We start from the raw sequence: 15,017 nt of genomic DNA, 5'->3' as shown, positions 1-15,017 counted from the left end.
GGAGTGTGGCAGCCTGTGGGCAGGCGACAGGCATGTGGCCTGTGGCCAGCTGGACGCTCTGGAAGGGTCCAGATCTGCTCCCCTGGGCAACCTTGAGACAGAAAGGGCAGCCCCCCTACTGCTGCCAGGAGGCCATGCTTGCCAAGGTCTCCAGCTGAAGCCAGAGAACAGCAGTCTCTGAGCTGTTGTGTTCGTGCTGCCTGTGATCTGTGTGCTTGGGGACTAAAAGGCGTGAGAGAAATTGCATTGGGGAGGGAGAGGGCTAAGCCTTCAGTGCAGGGCTCCTCCTCTGGTGAAGGGGGAGACATAGCCTCTCAGGAAGATGTGTGTCACCATGGTGGACAGTGCAGACCCTCTGGCAAACAGGGTTTCTGAGAAAGCTCAGATCAGACCTCTCCTCCCAGGTGACAGGGCTCCCAGGGGCGAAGGAGAGAAGAGACTTCTGCCATTCAATATCAGCCCCCTCGGCTGGCTGAGGGACAGAACAGTTAGCAGGCTGCACCCCCCTGGGGACAGGTGGTGACATCTTTGAAAGTCCAGGTCCTACTCGGACAGTGGGGTGCTGGGCCCTAAGAGGTCCTCCTGTGGAAACAGGGCGCCCTTCTTGGAGGAAGGTGGGTTGCCTGCCTGGGTCAGCTGGTCCTGGAGTAAGCGTTAGTCGCCTAGAAACACTTCCCACTCCTCTGACTTTTGAATTCTAATGCACATGTGATCTCACAGGGTCCCAGCTGAAGGACAGTCCTCTGGGCCTGCGAGACCTCAGGGATTCCCCACGCTTGGGTGGCTGGGCCAGGTCCCTGGATGTTGTTTCCCTCTCTGGAAGGAAGATGCTCTCAGAGCTGGGGCTGCACAGGCAGGCAGCCTGGATTTGAGTCCCCAACACAGTGACCTTTGACAAGGGGCTTGGCCCTCAGGTGCCACTTTTGAACCATGAGGCAGAGACCATATGGTAGGACAATTGTGAGAGTGAACAGAACAAAGGACCTCGCCCCACAGCTGGTGCCTCATCAGCATTAGTCATGGGTGGTGCAGGACTGGGGTGGGGCTCCCCTGACTGTGGTGACATCCGTGCTAGGGCACCCACCCACTGTCCTGTCATTGCCCAGGCCTCCATGAGGCCTTCTTCTCCTGGGTGATCTCTGCTACAGAAGGGCAGCAGCTTCACCTTCCAGGGGCTTGGAGGGGGCAGTGAGGAACAGGGAGAGGCAGGAGTTGGGGGGGTAGAGGCTCCATGCTCCCACTTTCCTCCTTCCCGGGACAGACTGCCCAGAGCACCCGTGAGCGGCTGCCATGGGGAACGTGCACTCAGGGCAAGATCTCCCTCTGTTTTAGAAAATCTGACCGCAAAGCCTGGGGTGGGTGTGGACCAGAGTTTGGGGCATTGGTGGAATGGTGGGCACCCTGGGGCAGGGGCTGGTGACCTGAGCACTGGCCAGTGAACGAGTTTGGCTGCCGAGGGCCCTTGGCTCTTCTGCTTCCAGGGGGCCCGGGCGGGCCGGGAGGGCCTGCGGGCCCAGGTGGGCCGGGGGGGCCTTGGTCACCTTTGGCACCTGGAGAGAGAGAGAGAGAGAAATTGATGCAGTGCTCTTCGCAGAGCAGGGTTCTCTTGAGGGGTAAGTGGCTGCTCTGGGGTCCTGCTGAGCTCACATCTTCCCGGAAGTGACTGTCGGGGGCCTGTCACAGGCAGGAGCTGTGCTGAGACTTTCACAATCTCTCCGTGTCATTCTTCTGGACCACCTGCTTGTTTGAACCTAGCTGTCCCCAGGTGGGGCTTTCAGAAAAGGACTGGACTAGGAGAGGCCGGGTTGCTGGGGTGAGGCCTGGAAGGGTGAATCCCACTTTTTCTCTGTGCTCTCTGCTCCCCTCTGCCAACCCTCCCGCGGCACCATCGGCTGAGCGTGGACTAAAACTTCTCCAACAAATGAATGTCCCCTCCTTGACACTGTGGGTGACAGACGCCACCTAGAAGGCTGTGGTGGGCTCCTCACGACCAACTGACAGGAGCAGAACCTGGCCCTGCGGCGAGCTCACCAGTCTCTGCTTCTGTTCAGCTCTCTCACTAGGGCAGAAGAGGACTGGACCCCACTGGGGCCTGCTTCTTCCCCTCTACAGTCTCCCCATCGCCGCCCCATGCTCTGGAAGCCAGTGAGGTCACTGCCGTGCGTGGGTTCACAGCTCTAACCCTGTAGGCACAGAGGCAGCTACACTGCTAAGTTCCGGAGACCAAAGTGGGTGAAACCCCAGTAGGGGCTGAGCTGGTTCTGGAGCTGACTTGAAGATGCCATCCTGGGCATCGGCCCTTTGAGTCTCCCCTCTGGGGTGGAGACTAGACAGGCCAGGGCTTTTGCACTGTGTCACCCCAGCCAGACTAGGCGACTGCCTTCAGATCTCCACAGTGGACAGGTGGGGGGCCAAGGTGAAGGGAGGCTGGAGCTGTGTCTCTGACCACTCTGGAAGGACAGAGGTCTGCAGGCTTTCTATCCCCCTCGGATCCAGCAGAGGGCCCACCTCCGGCCTGGTCTCAGCCTGGCAGTATGCTCAACACTCCAGGGCCGTGTTGATCCCAGAAGGCCTTGGTGACACCCCTCACTCCAGCAGCAGGGGAGTGTGATACACTGGGCGTGCAAGGGGCAGGCATCTAAGTATACGGTGAGTGTTTCAATTTGTAAAAATTTATCACGGTAACAGGCACATGGCCATGAATCTCCTTCAGATTTCTCACCTCGTCTCTAACACACTTATCCCATTGTTCTCGGTGTGTTCAGCAGCAGTTCTGAGTGTCCTCTTTTGTGAATGGCTTTTTGAGCTATGATCAAAAATATGTGAAAGCTGAGGCCAAGTCCCTTCAGTGGAAAAGCCATCACAGCACGTCCTCTTCCATCTTGCTCACCAGATCTGGCACTATGTGACTTCCCTAAAGTCAGTGTTTTGAATCAACTCAGGACCCTGAGGTGGCTTTAGCACACAGTTAAAGATACTCATGAAAGAGGACCCCAGAGCTGCTTCAGAAAGCACAAGAAGCACAGGATCAGTGTGTCTGGTGTGACGGGGAGTGTGTTTTGGGAGGATCAGTGGCAATGTGTCTGTTATTGTAATAAACATTAAAACTATAAGCATCACAGTTTGCAGTGGTGCCTTGGTTTAGGAACTTGATTCTTTCCACAATTCCGGTGTCAAACAGAGCTGAATGAGAACTGAATTGAATGCAATGGTCAGGTTCAGTGTTGCCCTTATGGGAGGTTGTGAGACGCAGGCTGGGGCAGGGATGGGCGGCCCCTACCTGCCGGCAACAGGTCATTGGACACATCTCCTTTGTCCCCCTTCTCGCCCTTCGGCCCTGGGGGACCCTCATTTCCAGGCAAGCCCAGTTCACCAGGGTCTCCCTTCTCGCCTTTCTCCCCTGGATTTCCTGTAGCTCCAGCCAGCCCTGAAAGAGGAAAAACATCTATTAGGCTACAGCACAAGACCCACATCAAGAGACATTGGCACTGTTGTTGTATGGGCATTTATATTCTGTTTACAGTCCTTTTCTTTTTTACTTTTTTGAGAGAGGGTGGCACTGTACAGTCCAGACTGGCCTCATATTCATGATCCTCCTGCCTCTGCTTCCAGAGTGCTGGGATTATAGGTCAGCAGAGGACATTGAGATCTATCACCTGCCAGTATTGTTGTTTCCTTGAGGGGGAAGAATGTGCAATTTACAGGCGAAAAGGATCGTCCAGAGCCCAAGTTCCAGGCTTACTGTGTTTTAAGCAATGTTTTTGAGTTTCCTGAAATTGTGTTTTTTTTCTTAAAAGTACAATTTTAAGCCAGGCATGGTGGTACAGACCACACCTGTAATTCCAGCACTCGGGAAGCAGAGGCAGGAGGATTGCCTTGAGTCAGAGGCCAGCCTCAGGTACACAGTGAGTTCATGACCAGTCTGCACTATACAGTGAGATTCTGTCTCAAAAAAAAAAGTACAATTTTAAAATCCCAAGTTTCATTTCATCAGGACCTGCCGCATCTGTATTAAAGACCCTGCAGACTGACCACAGCTGTGTGGGACGTGATGACTGCCTGAGAGGTGGTGTATCCTGTGTCCTCAGCCAGGATTCTCCCAGGCTTCTCTAGACTAAATCTCCTTATGGTGGGCCTCTGTAGCCGACCTCATATTCTCATGTTAGGTGTGCTCAGAATGTGTCACGCTCATCAGATTTCTAGCTTTTCGGAGTCTCAAAAGAAGACTGCTACAGCACCCGAGTCTTTAGAGAAGACCCACCCCATTGCTGTAGCCTGCGACCTAACGCTCCTGCTAATGTAGCCACTGAATATGTTTATTGACTTGTGATTTTCTTTGTTCTTTGGTTAGAAAAGTTGACATAACCTCTTTCACTTTGGATCACGACTCAGTGAAATCTGAATCATGTTTGTGGCCATGGTCACTCATGTCTGGCTCAGAATTAATCATTTTTTTACTTCTTTTAAGGCAGAGCTGTTACCGTGCGTGGATGACCCAATAGGTAGAGGCCTTGAAAGTCTTAGGAGTGGGGCTAGATGAGCCCTGGGTTTAGGCAGCTATGAAGCCATCATTACAGAGCTTCAAAGTGAGCTGGAAAGGGCCAGACAGTTTTGGCTGCCAGAAGAGACTCCATAATTTGAATCACTCAGTGCAATTCAGCATTTGCAATGCAAGCAAGAAAAAAAATCATATGCATCTCAGTGAGTGCAGAGAAAGCAGCTGATAAAATTCAGTGTTCATTGTTACTGAGTTCTCATCAAACAAGGAATAAAAGAAAACTTCTCCAGTCAGAGAAAGATCAGCTAACAACAGATGTAAAGTCTACATCTAATATCATCCTTACCAGAGAAAGACCAAGCGCTCTCCCCTGACATCAGGGATGAGATAAGGGCTATGCCCTCCTCAGTCTTTTTGCAGTACAGGAGTTCTCAGAGCCAGTGAGGTCTCTCTCACTGAGCTGCATCTCTAGCTCTTTTAAACCAGGCTGGTTTTGAGTTTATGATCCTCCTGCCTCAGTCTCAAGTGCTGGGATTACAGGTGTGTACTGCCATGCCTGGCCTTTATGAGTCTTAAAGTTACAATAAATTCAGAAATTTGGCTGCAAGAAATGGCTCTCTGTTGATTTTCTTTTGCTTCTGCTCACTGGAAACAAACAGCTACCCGGTCTCTGTGAGAATGCAGGGCCAGGGTCGCCTCCATCAGCCTCTCCACAGGGGCTGAGGGAGCACGGCTTATTTTTGGCAGTGCCAGCTGTCGCTGACTAAGACGGGGGAAAGGGGAGCAGAGGATGTCGCACAAAACTCAGTCCCAAGGCGTCGAGAAGGAGGAGTATTTACTTCTAGTTTTTTTTTTAGAACAAGGACTTGATTTTGAGAGGTGACATTACAGCATTAACTCTTCAGTGGGAAAATGAAAGACAAATAGAAAATGCTTGGTTTTGAGGCACCCCACTGTCTAACCTCACAGAAGAGGCTGCTTGCACAGTGGACAACATTGAGGCCCCTTTCAGTTCCTGTTCTCTCTAATCCAAGTCCATATTTTCAAATGCCAGTAGAATCTTTCCAACTAGTTTCCTTTTGGCCAGGGCATCTTGTTAAGTGGAGTCACTTAGACACAGAAAGACAAATACCACATGTTTGCGATTGTGTATGGCAGCTCTAGCTGATCTGAAAGAAGCAGAGAGTGGATGAGTAGGGACCAGAGCCTGGGGAGGGGTGGGGAAAGGATCGTCAGTGGGTCAGGCAGGAGCAATAACTTCTGCAGGTCTATGGCAACACGGGATAGCTATGGCTCCCACAACTGCCTGAACGCTTCGACACAGCTAATAAGGTAGATCTAGATGTTCCGAGCAAGAAAAGGCAAAAGTCTGAGCCACTGACCCTGATCCAGTCGTTGCATAGCTGTGCGTGTACTGAAGTGCCACACCGGGCCCCACAAACAGGTACAGTTACAATGTGTAGATTTAAAAATGATATATTTGCTTTTGCAGTATTGGGGATGGAAGCCAGCCCCTCACACACGCTAGGTACATGCTCTGCCAGCGAGCTACAGTAAAAGTTTGTTTTGAGGCAAGGTTTGGCTAAGCTGTCCAGGCTGCTAGCCTCAAACCTGTATACTCAGCCTCTCGCATAGCTGGGATTATGGATAGGTAGCATGATATCCAGCTAAAATTGTATTAATGCAAAAGCTTAAAAATTGAACAAGCCAGAAGAAAAAAAAAAGAGAGTGAATGCACAAAAGAATAAAAGAAAAGGCTTCCTTCTGGCCTAAAACCAAGCTTCTCCTCCCCCTTTTATAATCAGCAGTAACGGCTCACACCAATACAAAGGCTGCCCTTGCAGGCCACGTCCTAAGTGCTTCCTGTGCCGGCTCATTTAATCTTTCCAATGGCAGCTGAGTCTGGAGCTGTTATTGGCTCCATTTCACAAACCAGGACTCTGGGGCACAAAGTGATCCAGGAACTTACTTGGGGCGCACACACGTGGCTGGGGAACCAGAAGAGCCAGGACCAGGGCGCTGAGCTGGGCCTGGCCCGGTGCTGCTCCCCCATGGCTCCTAGCATTTCTCAGGGCAGACACCAGGGGGTCGGGTCTCTGAGCCTTGGCTCCCCAGCTTCCTCAGGTAGTCTCTCAGGAGTCCCAGAGGGCAGCAGCTTTTGGCCCTTGTGTGCTTGCAGCTGGAGCTAACAAGTCCCCCAAATCGGCAACATTTCCCATGCCCACAGGCAGGCCACACAGGAGAGATGTCCGAGCTCCTGTGTGATGACGGTGGTGGGTGGGTGATCGATCGTAACACCCGGCCGCCATGGTGAACTGCAGGCCTCTTCTCCTGTCCCAGGTCTTTGTCCCTGGCTTCCAGGGAGGCTTCAGGGGTTACAGGGGTGGCTGTTCTCTTTGTCTGCAGAGCGGGGTCTTTTCTGAGTCTCCAGTGTGCGGAACACTCTGCCACCCTCACTCTGTAACTGAGCAGCTCTTCCTTTTCTGCCTCCCCTTGGTTGTGGCCACACGCTAAGCTGGGTCTCATCATCTCCAGCTTTCTGAGAAGCCGCTCCTTTCCCAGCCAGCAGCCCCAGCCCAGCTGTGTCTCTACCCACTCCGCACTGAGTGTCCAGGTGTGGATCACATGTCAGCCAGCGACTGGCGTCTTCTGGGAAAGGCAGGATGCTGCAGGCTGCTGGCTGTGGTTATTCCACACTGCTGCTCCTCTGTGGCTGTCACGATTATACCAGCTGACAGGACGGCCCTCACCGCTCTGTAATTGCTGCTGTAACTGCCGCCCGAGCGGCCGTGGACTGCTCATGCCTGCAGTCCATGCCTTGTGCATCCATTGCACTGGGCCCTGTGATGTGGGTGGGTGTGCTGCTTAGGGAGAGGTGCTCAGCAGTTTTCTTCCTGGGTCATCAGACGAGTGCCAGCAGAGGTGCTCGGAAGGGCAGCTGAGGCGTTGGGAAAACCTGCTAGTACTCCCTCAGCCCAGGACCCATGTAGGTGGGTTTGCACCTGGAGCCCAGGGTTGAATAGGTGAGGAGGAGCTGGCTGCTCCTACAATCAGCCTTCTCTGTGTCTTGGCAGTGTTCTTACTTGGGGACCATGTAAGCCAGCCTTCCTAGAGCTTCTCACAGCACTCTTGCCCGAGCCCTGAAGGCCTCTCCCTCCAGAGGCTAGCTCTCAATAGGGAAGCTGCTGGTCCTTGTCCGAGGACTCCCAGGACAGGTACCCAGAGCCCTGCAGCCCTTGCCCCAGCCTGGCCCAGCCTCTGCCAGGATGCACTAGCCTGGCTGTCACTGCCCTCTGGACACACCAGATACTCTGGTGCCTCTGGGCCTCGCCCAGATGACAGCAATGCCCTATTCAAAGGCTGAGCCAGTCTCCTCGGCCACACCCCCAGCCAAGCTCCAGGCTCAGAGCTGCCTGGAGGCTGCCATTCTGCTCCTGCAGGCAGAGCACTCATCTGACTGGGAACAGGGCCCACAGAATGGGGTCAGTGTCAGCACAGTGAGTTTTCCAAGAATGCAAGGACTCAGTGGGGAGGAGGAGGCAGCAAGGGCAGAGCGGGAGCCTGGACAGAATGTGGGTGTGAGCCCCATGGCTACACACACCCCACAGTGTTCCCTTCCCCTGGGCTGTTGGCTCCTGCTCCATCCACATTTCCCTCTGCATCAGAGAGAGCAGAAAGTGGGAGCCAATTCCCAGGGAGACTGACGGACCCTCCAGTTTGACAGAAGCATGCACCAGGGTTGGACAGAAAAGATGCCTATGGTACCCAGCATGCAGCAGCTTCCAGGCAGGAGGAACCTGGTCCTTGGGCAGGAGGTGCAGCACATGGCTGCTGGTGCCTGTAGCTTACCCCAGATGCAACCATGAGACGAGAAATAAGGAACTAATTAGACAAGGTGCCAAAATACCCATTTTTCCTCTTTTTCCGTTTGCTCCTTTTTCGCCCTTTGGGCCCTGGGGTCCAGGCTGTCCATCAGTTCCATTGTGTCCTGGTAATCCACTGACTCCCGGAGGTCCTGAGTCAAGACACAGAAACAGGAACTTACAATCTACACCAACGTTGACGTGAGTCCCCGTGGGCAAGGGAAGAGCGGGTTCCTCTCCTGCTATCTGAAGTGGTGACAGCTGGGGTGGGGTGGGGGGGACAGGATTGGCAGGCTCCAGGTGACGGGAACACAGAGAAGGGAACGGAGTAGCTGGCTGCCTCTGCTCCCTTCCCTTCCCCCACTTTGCTCTCATCAGAGGGAGCCTGGGGACCAGCCCGCCCCATCTTCCCTGGGAGTGAAGGCAGGCCACAGCACCTACCTGGTGGGCCAGGTGGTCCTAGAACAGAACAGAAATTTTGATGGTAAGCTGCAGGTGGAAGCAAGAAAACAGCACCCCCTCCTTAAAGTGTCCTGGAAAGCCGCCCCACCTCTTGTATTTAGAGCTCATTATACTTTCCCTTCAGAGAAATTCAGCGGGTTCATTTGCTAATCATTTTTGCTTAAGTGCTAACATCCAGAAACGTTTCTCTCTTTTTTTAGTTTCTGTTTCTCCAGACCACATATGACAATTTCCCAAGTCAGCATTTATCAAGCACTTACTACTTGCACCGAACTCTAACGTACCAGAGTCTCAGCCCCTGTGTCTGAAGGGCTTGCATCTATGTGGGGAAGGGGCTTTGGAACCTCACTGCAATACGGGGAGCCATGAAGTAACCTGAGGGGTCCTGGGGTACTTGGATGCACAGCTGTCGGTGAAGGCTTCCAGGAAGGGGAGTATTGAACTATGGCTCTGAAGAAACGCTAGGCCTCAGCTGCTGGCATGAGGGTGGGCGTACCCAGCAGGGGCCAGTGGGCACAAAGGTACGCAAGTGAGAACTGGCAGGGTTCAGGGCAGGAGGAGGGGGACTGGCACCCTGGAGAGGGCAGAGATAAGCATGAATCTGGCTGTGGGTGGGGTGGACACTGAAGCCAAGTCAAGAGGCAGGGACCACATGGGAGAGGCGCAGGGAGCTCCGGGAGTGTCGAAGCCAGGGGGATGCTGGGAAACCTGAGTGGCCTGAAATTGAACAGAACTGGGTGGACTGAGATGAAAGAGGCACAGAGAGACAGAGGAAATCTCCAGATCTTTGTAGTCAAAACCAAAGGTGAGGCTGTGAGTCTGTGGTGACTATAGAGTTGCAGGGGAAGCTAGTAGTTCCAGATTTGGGTGGGAGGAGTAAGACTACAGGTCTGATGAGGTAGAAGCCCTCTCAGATACTTGGAAGCCTGAGACACAGATGCCAGAGGCCAGGAACATGGGGGCACTCAGAGAAATAGGTGCTGGAGGGTATGCGCTTAGTACCTGCGACCCGCTTTGGTTCAAATGATTGGGACACCTGCCTGCCTTTTCTAGTCAGTACAGCCTGTGACTCCAGGCATGCCACCAGGTGGCGCACACAGACACCAGGAAGCCAGGAGGTGGACATTCCACAGAGGTCAGAAGGGTGATTTGACAATAGCGCTGCCTACTGGATGCAGCAACATGGAGTGTGTGCAGCAGGTTTCAGAGACTCCAGGAGAGCCTCATGGTGTTGCCATGTTCATGCATGGGACATGGTGACACTGTCACTGGAGCTGTGCCCTGGGGCCCTACTGGCCCTGGGCAGTGCCTCCAGATGGTGACCCTGGTCACAGTTCCTATGGTGCGAGCCCCTCACCTGCAGTGATTATTAAAATGCAGCACTTGGTCCCCTCTGGAGAGCTTCACTCAGGAAGAAATTAGAGCAAGGCCCAGGAACCTGCACTTTTACTAAGGGCTGCAGACAACTGGGCCGCAGGCACTCAGTCACATTCAGCCCATGCTCAAAGGGTAAACATGTAGGTCTCATTCTGGTGGGTGAGACGCTCGCAGCCCTGGGCTGTAAGAGCACAGGGTGCTGTCCATGGCTCCCCTGTGTTCCTGGGGGTGAGCTTGGTGCCCAGGGTTGAGACGACAGAGCCCGCGCCTGGTCACAGAGGAAGCGGGATTCATTGGGAGAGCTGAGCAGACATCCCTGGCTTTGCAGAATGATGCATAAGCCTTTGCTGGGTACCAGTGCTGCAGCCTCACAGGTGGAAGCTGCCAAAGCAGGGTCTCACCTATTTCCACAAACACACCCCGCTGTCCTTGTCATAACTTGTGACATTCCACCCGACTGTTTCTTCTCAGGTAACAGCTAGTGGTAAGTGCCTACAGTAGCACATGGCAAAATCCTAACCAAGACAAGAAATACTGGCACCACAGACCTGGGCAGGGAGTGAGGAGGTGTAAGGAAGGGTCAGACTCTGTCCCCAGAGTGGGTCCCAGCCTGGGGCAGCCCTGCGGGGCTGTGATCAGGTACCTGTGATGTGACCTGAGAGGGGATCACCTAGGGTCACACACACAGTGGGGAGAATCACCCGAGGATTTCCAATTTCCCACCACGGCCTCCCCTTGGACCCTGGAATGGGGTTGAAATGGGGGTCACTGGAGCCCGGGTACCTGCTCAGCACAGCACGGACCACAGAGGCAGCAGCTCTATGGCTCCCTGCTGACAGCAGCAACACAGGAGCCCAAGAAAACCGAGCCAAAACAACAGAAATGCCTGCAAAGGTGAGGCTAGTTCTGCTGCTCTAGAAGGAGCTCCTGAAAATGCAGTGCCCCAAACTAAGCCACAGGCCAGGAGCTTCTTTCCCTTTCCTCCTCCTGTAATGATCCCTGCATGCATGCTTCCTGCTGGCCATAGCTTCAGGGCCAAGCAGGAGCTGGGCCAGGGGCGGTGTGAAGCTTTTCCCCGGAGAGCCAGCTGCTTGGCTCTTCTAAGGAATGGCCTCAGGGCTGAACCACAAATACTATACCAACTGAGTTACTCAGGACGTCCAATTAGGCGAGAACATAAGCAGCTTTGCCCGTGGTCAGAGCACAGACTGTCCTTCTGGTCTCCATGGCCGCACAGCACCTCGGGAGCTTCCTGGCCCAGCTGTGGGCAAAGTCCTCAGGCAGTGATGAGAAAAGAATCTCTTCTCATGAGTCCCCATTAAACTGCAGCTTCAGCTCAGTCTCATGGGTGCATTGCCACTTTGGGTTATGGCTATGGAATCCTTTTAAAATGCAGTAGGTAAGCTGGGCATAATGTCACACACCTGTAATTTCAGCACTCAGGAGGCTGAGGCAGGAGGATCACTGTGAGTTCGAGACCAGCCTGGGCTAAAAAGTGAGCTCAAAGCCAGCCTGAGCTGCATAGCTGTCTCAAAACAAAAAACCAAAAAATAAAGTGCAGTAGGAATGGCCGGTAGGTTTTAAGTGCCAATCCAATCCATGGAAGCAGTGGCTTTCTGGTATGCCAGAAAAGAGAGACCTCAAGCCATGTGGGACCATGGGGATATGGCATGGATGTCCGCCTGGGCAGAAGGAGTGAAGACAGGTATCCCCGCCCCTGCAAGGAGAATGGGCACTGTGTATTTGAGGTGTCTCTGCCCCAACAAGAAGTTCAGCAACATGACGGATCTGACATTTTCCAAGTCCGAGTAGAAAAAATCAAGAATTTACCTGTTGCAAGCCAACATATGGTTCTGGGGTCCCAAGGAAATGTGGGCCCAGGAGTAAAAGACGAATCTGGAAAAGTATATGCCATACATTGCCTGACAGACTCCTCCTGCCATTGTAGCTAGAGAATCGCTGAGAAGCCCCAGGCTGCACAAGGCCACACGACAGGGTTCCAATGTACAGCTGGCCTAGGCCCATGGTAACATGCACTTGCTTGTGTGTGGTGTGGGGATCAGACCCAGGTCCTGTGCATGCTGAGCAGGTTCTCCTCCTCTGAGCTGCACCCACACCCATGCCTGCCTGCTCTGAAGATCAGTCTAGTGTGAGGCCAGGTCTCCCTCTGGACCCCTTCTGCTGGCATCCCTTGGGCCTGTGGACAAACACTCCGCTGCTCCCCAGGTCTCCCCCAGTCCCGTTCTGGGTCCTGTTGTTCACTCACCCAGGCAGGGTGTTCTACCCCAAGCAGCTTTTTGCTTTACAACTTGCATTTTTCATGCTCGAGTTCTTTATTGAAGAGCTTTCTGTGTAAAAGGAGACCTGATTTCAAGCTGGCTTGGATGGAGAAAATACTGGCTTTCGAGAAGCATTTGGAGTATTCAAGAATCTAGCATGGACGCCATCCCTGCCACCCGCCCGCGCTGCCTAAGTGGTCTCTATAGTTGTGCCTTGCACATTCACCACACAGCATGGCTCTCGGGCCCTTGCGATGAAAACCAGCAAGAAGAAGCTTCTCTGGGCCTCTCAGCCAGCTTTTGTGCCCGTCTCTCCATCCACTGAGCATTTCTCTAGCACTCATTACTGCCTCAAGACAGCTCAGAGAAGGGACTTCACAGCTGAAGGAAGGTGCTTCAGTTGCAAGAGTTTCTGAACAAAGGATCTGGCTGCCCCAAAGAGGTTTAATTCTCTGTGAGGGCTGCAGGGTGCCCTGAGTAATTCCATTAGCATTTCCCAAGGGGCTGAAGCGTCCCAGCTCTTCTCTCTGAAGCTCCGTGAGTGCAGGAGAGTGGAGCTTGTATTGAGGGGTCCGAGGGAAGCGCACCTCCTCCACATCTCAGGCTCACAGCTCAGGTTCATTCCTGCAGCAAACCCGCTGGCGCTCCATGTGCCTGTCAGGCCGGACAGGTAACAACAGGAAGCAGAGTGGACACTACAGATGACCAGGTACAGGTGGAGCAAGGCTTCTCACGCTGTGAGGTGTTGACACAGTCTCCCGACTGAGCCTGGGTCGCTCACCTGGGAGCCCAGACAGCTTCAGCTGGCTTCAAAGACTTGTAATCATCTTCTTAAGCCCCAGGGGCCTTGCCCTTCTCCCCATTTCCTGGGAATGCTGCTTCTCAGTGGACAGCAGAGGCTGAAGGCCTGAAGTTGGCCACACAGCTCATCCTCGGTCCTTGGTCTTTGCAGAGTCTCCTTTGGCCTGGGGCAGTGCTGTCGACTCTGCTCTGGGGCCTAGTTTCCCCTGTGCTCACCTCTGAAGGTGGGGGACAGGGTGTCTCCTCAGATGACCCAGAGATGGAAAATCCTCTTCTAGCTGTACTGTCCTCCAGCTGTTCTCTGTCCTAAGGCTCCCTGCACCTCTAGCCAGTAGCTTTCTAACTTCCCACACATCAATGGCTCATGGAGGAGAGGGCCAGGGCCCACCTAGCCCAGGGTTCCTACTGTTTGGAAGAGTCTTCAGAAAAGAATGTCTTGGCTACTTAGCAGTTTCCTTCCAGAACTTCTTGTCCACGCTATGCACATGACCCAGGGTGATATGTCTGGCCCTGGCTCATGGTGTTGCCCGTTTCTCATTACCCAAGTCCTAGTTATTTTCCATGGCTCTATTTCTATGGCAATACCAGAAAATATTATTATTTGCATAATTATATTACAACCGGTTCTTAGCCCATTAAAAACATCTGGTAGAAGTCAGCCAACATGCCTGTTTACAAGGCAAGTGTTGCTACAGGCCCATTCTGCCCTGTGGTGGGTGGTGCCAGTGCCGGCACAGGCTGTGTGGTGGTCCCCATCCTACCTGTGAGGCAGATGCCTTTGGTGCTGTTGCACAGGTCCAGCATCACTCGGATCTGCGGAGAGAGGGAGGTCAGTAGCACCCCTGGACTCACCCTGATTCAGATGGGCAGGGTGGGTCTAAAGACCCAATATGTGCCTCCCAGATAATGTGAAATATCTGGAGACAGCTAATGCTGAAAAGAACCCCTTAAAACATAAGGTTGTTTGATAGATGGGTTCATCTATCACCATTGTCAACAGAACCTCTTAGATTTCTATCAACTTCAAAATGATGGAGGATGAGGAGAGAACCCCAAATCCAGTGGTTGGAGTGCTGGGCATGGTGGCTGGGGGACGCACTTACTGGAGAGGGGTGTGACTTCCTGACATTATGTTTTCCTCCTCTGAAAATGTGAATACTACATCACCTGCCAAAAAGGCTGAGCTAGCTAGGTCTCTGGCATTTGGGAAGTGACCCAAGATGACAGGGATTCTCCTGCCCACAGACACTGTCCGCTCACCAGTGGGTATCCCCTGCCACAGGAATGCAGGGCAAGGTTGGAGGGGAGCTGCTCAAGGCTGCTAGGTCCTTCATTTGATTCACAACTGTCACACTGTCTGCCAGTTACTCTTTTAAATGGAATTGTTTTTTAGAAGAACATGTACTGACGGAGGGGAAAGTGGTTTTGTGTTTCATCTTGGTGCATCCCTACAGCTGATTCCCATTGCCTGAGGCCTCCGGAGCCAAATGTGACCTTGTTATCTTCCCGGCTCCTCCCTAATGTCTAAGGGCAGAAGCAGTGCTTAAAATAATGATGAAATGCAAAGCACAGAGCAGCACATTTCTATCAAACAGCACTGTACACACCAGTGTTTCTCTCTCACTGATTTTGAAATGCTCTCTGTCTTGGCTTTCTGGAATACTTTTGGAGACAGAATAAAAATCCTCAAGTGAGGGGGAATGGAAGGCAAGGTTGGAAGACTGCAAGAGCAGGCGT

At 53.1% G+C, this 15,017-nt stretch overlaps 1 protein-coding gene across 2 annotated transcripts in view; it reads right to left on the bottom strand.

Moving 5' to 3' along the window:
* Positions 1–15,017, bottom strand: part of Gldn (gliomedin) — a 47,250-nt gene that overhangs the window by 8,545 nt on the left and 23,688 nt on the right. For both annotated transcript variants that reach the window (XM_003471872.5, XM_063248720.1), the window contains exons 2-6: positions 14,042–14,093; positions 8,803–8,820; positions 8,406–8,513; positions 3,281–3,427; positions 1,422–1,550 (exon numbers count right to left, since the gene is read on the bottom strand). In XM_003471872.5, the coding sequence (XP_003471920.1) occupies positions 1,422–1,550; positions 3,281–3,427; positions 8,406–8,513; positions 8,803–8,820; positions 14,042–14,093 (454 nt within the window). The remainder of the gene's footprint in view (positions 1–1,421; positions 1,551–3,280; positions 3,428–8,405; positions 8,514–8,802; positions 8,821–14,041; positions 14,094–15,017) is intronic.

This window comes from Cavia porcellus, unplaced genomic scaffold (genome assembly GCF_034190915.1).
Source record: "Cavia porcellus strain 051 isolate PalLab524CR breed Dunkin Hartley unplaced genomic scaffold, mCavPor4.1 scaffold_1, whole genome shotgun sequence".
Classification (NCBI taxonomy): domain Eukaryota; kingdom Metazoa; phylum Chordata; class Mammalia; order Rodentia; family Caviidae; genus Cavia; species Cavia porcellus.
This window is presented reverse-complemented; position numbering and strand designations above follow the sequence as displayed.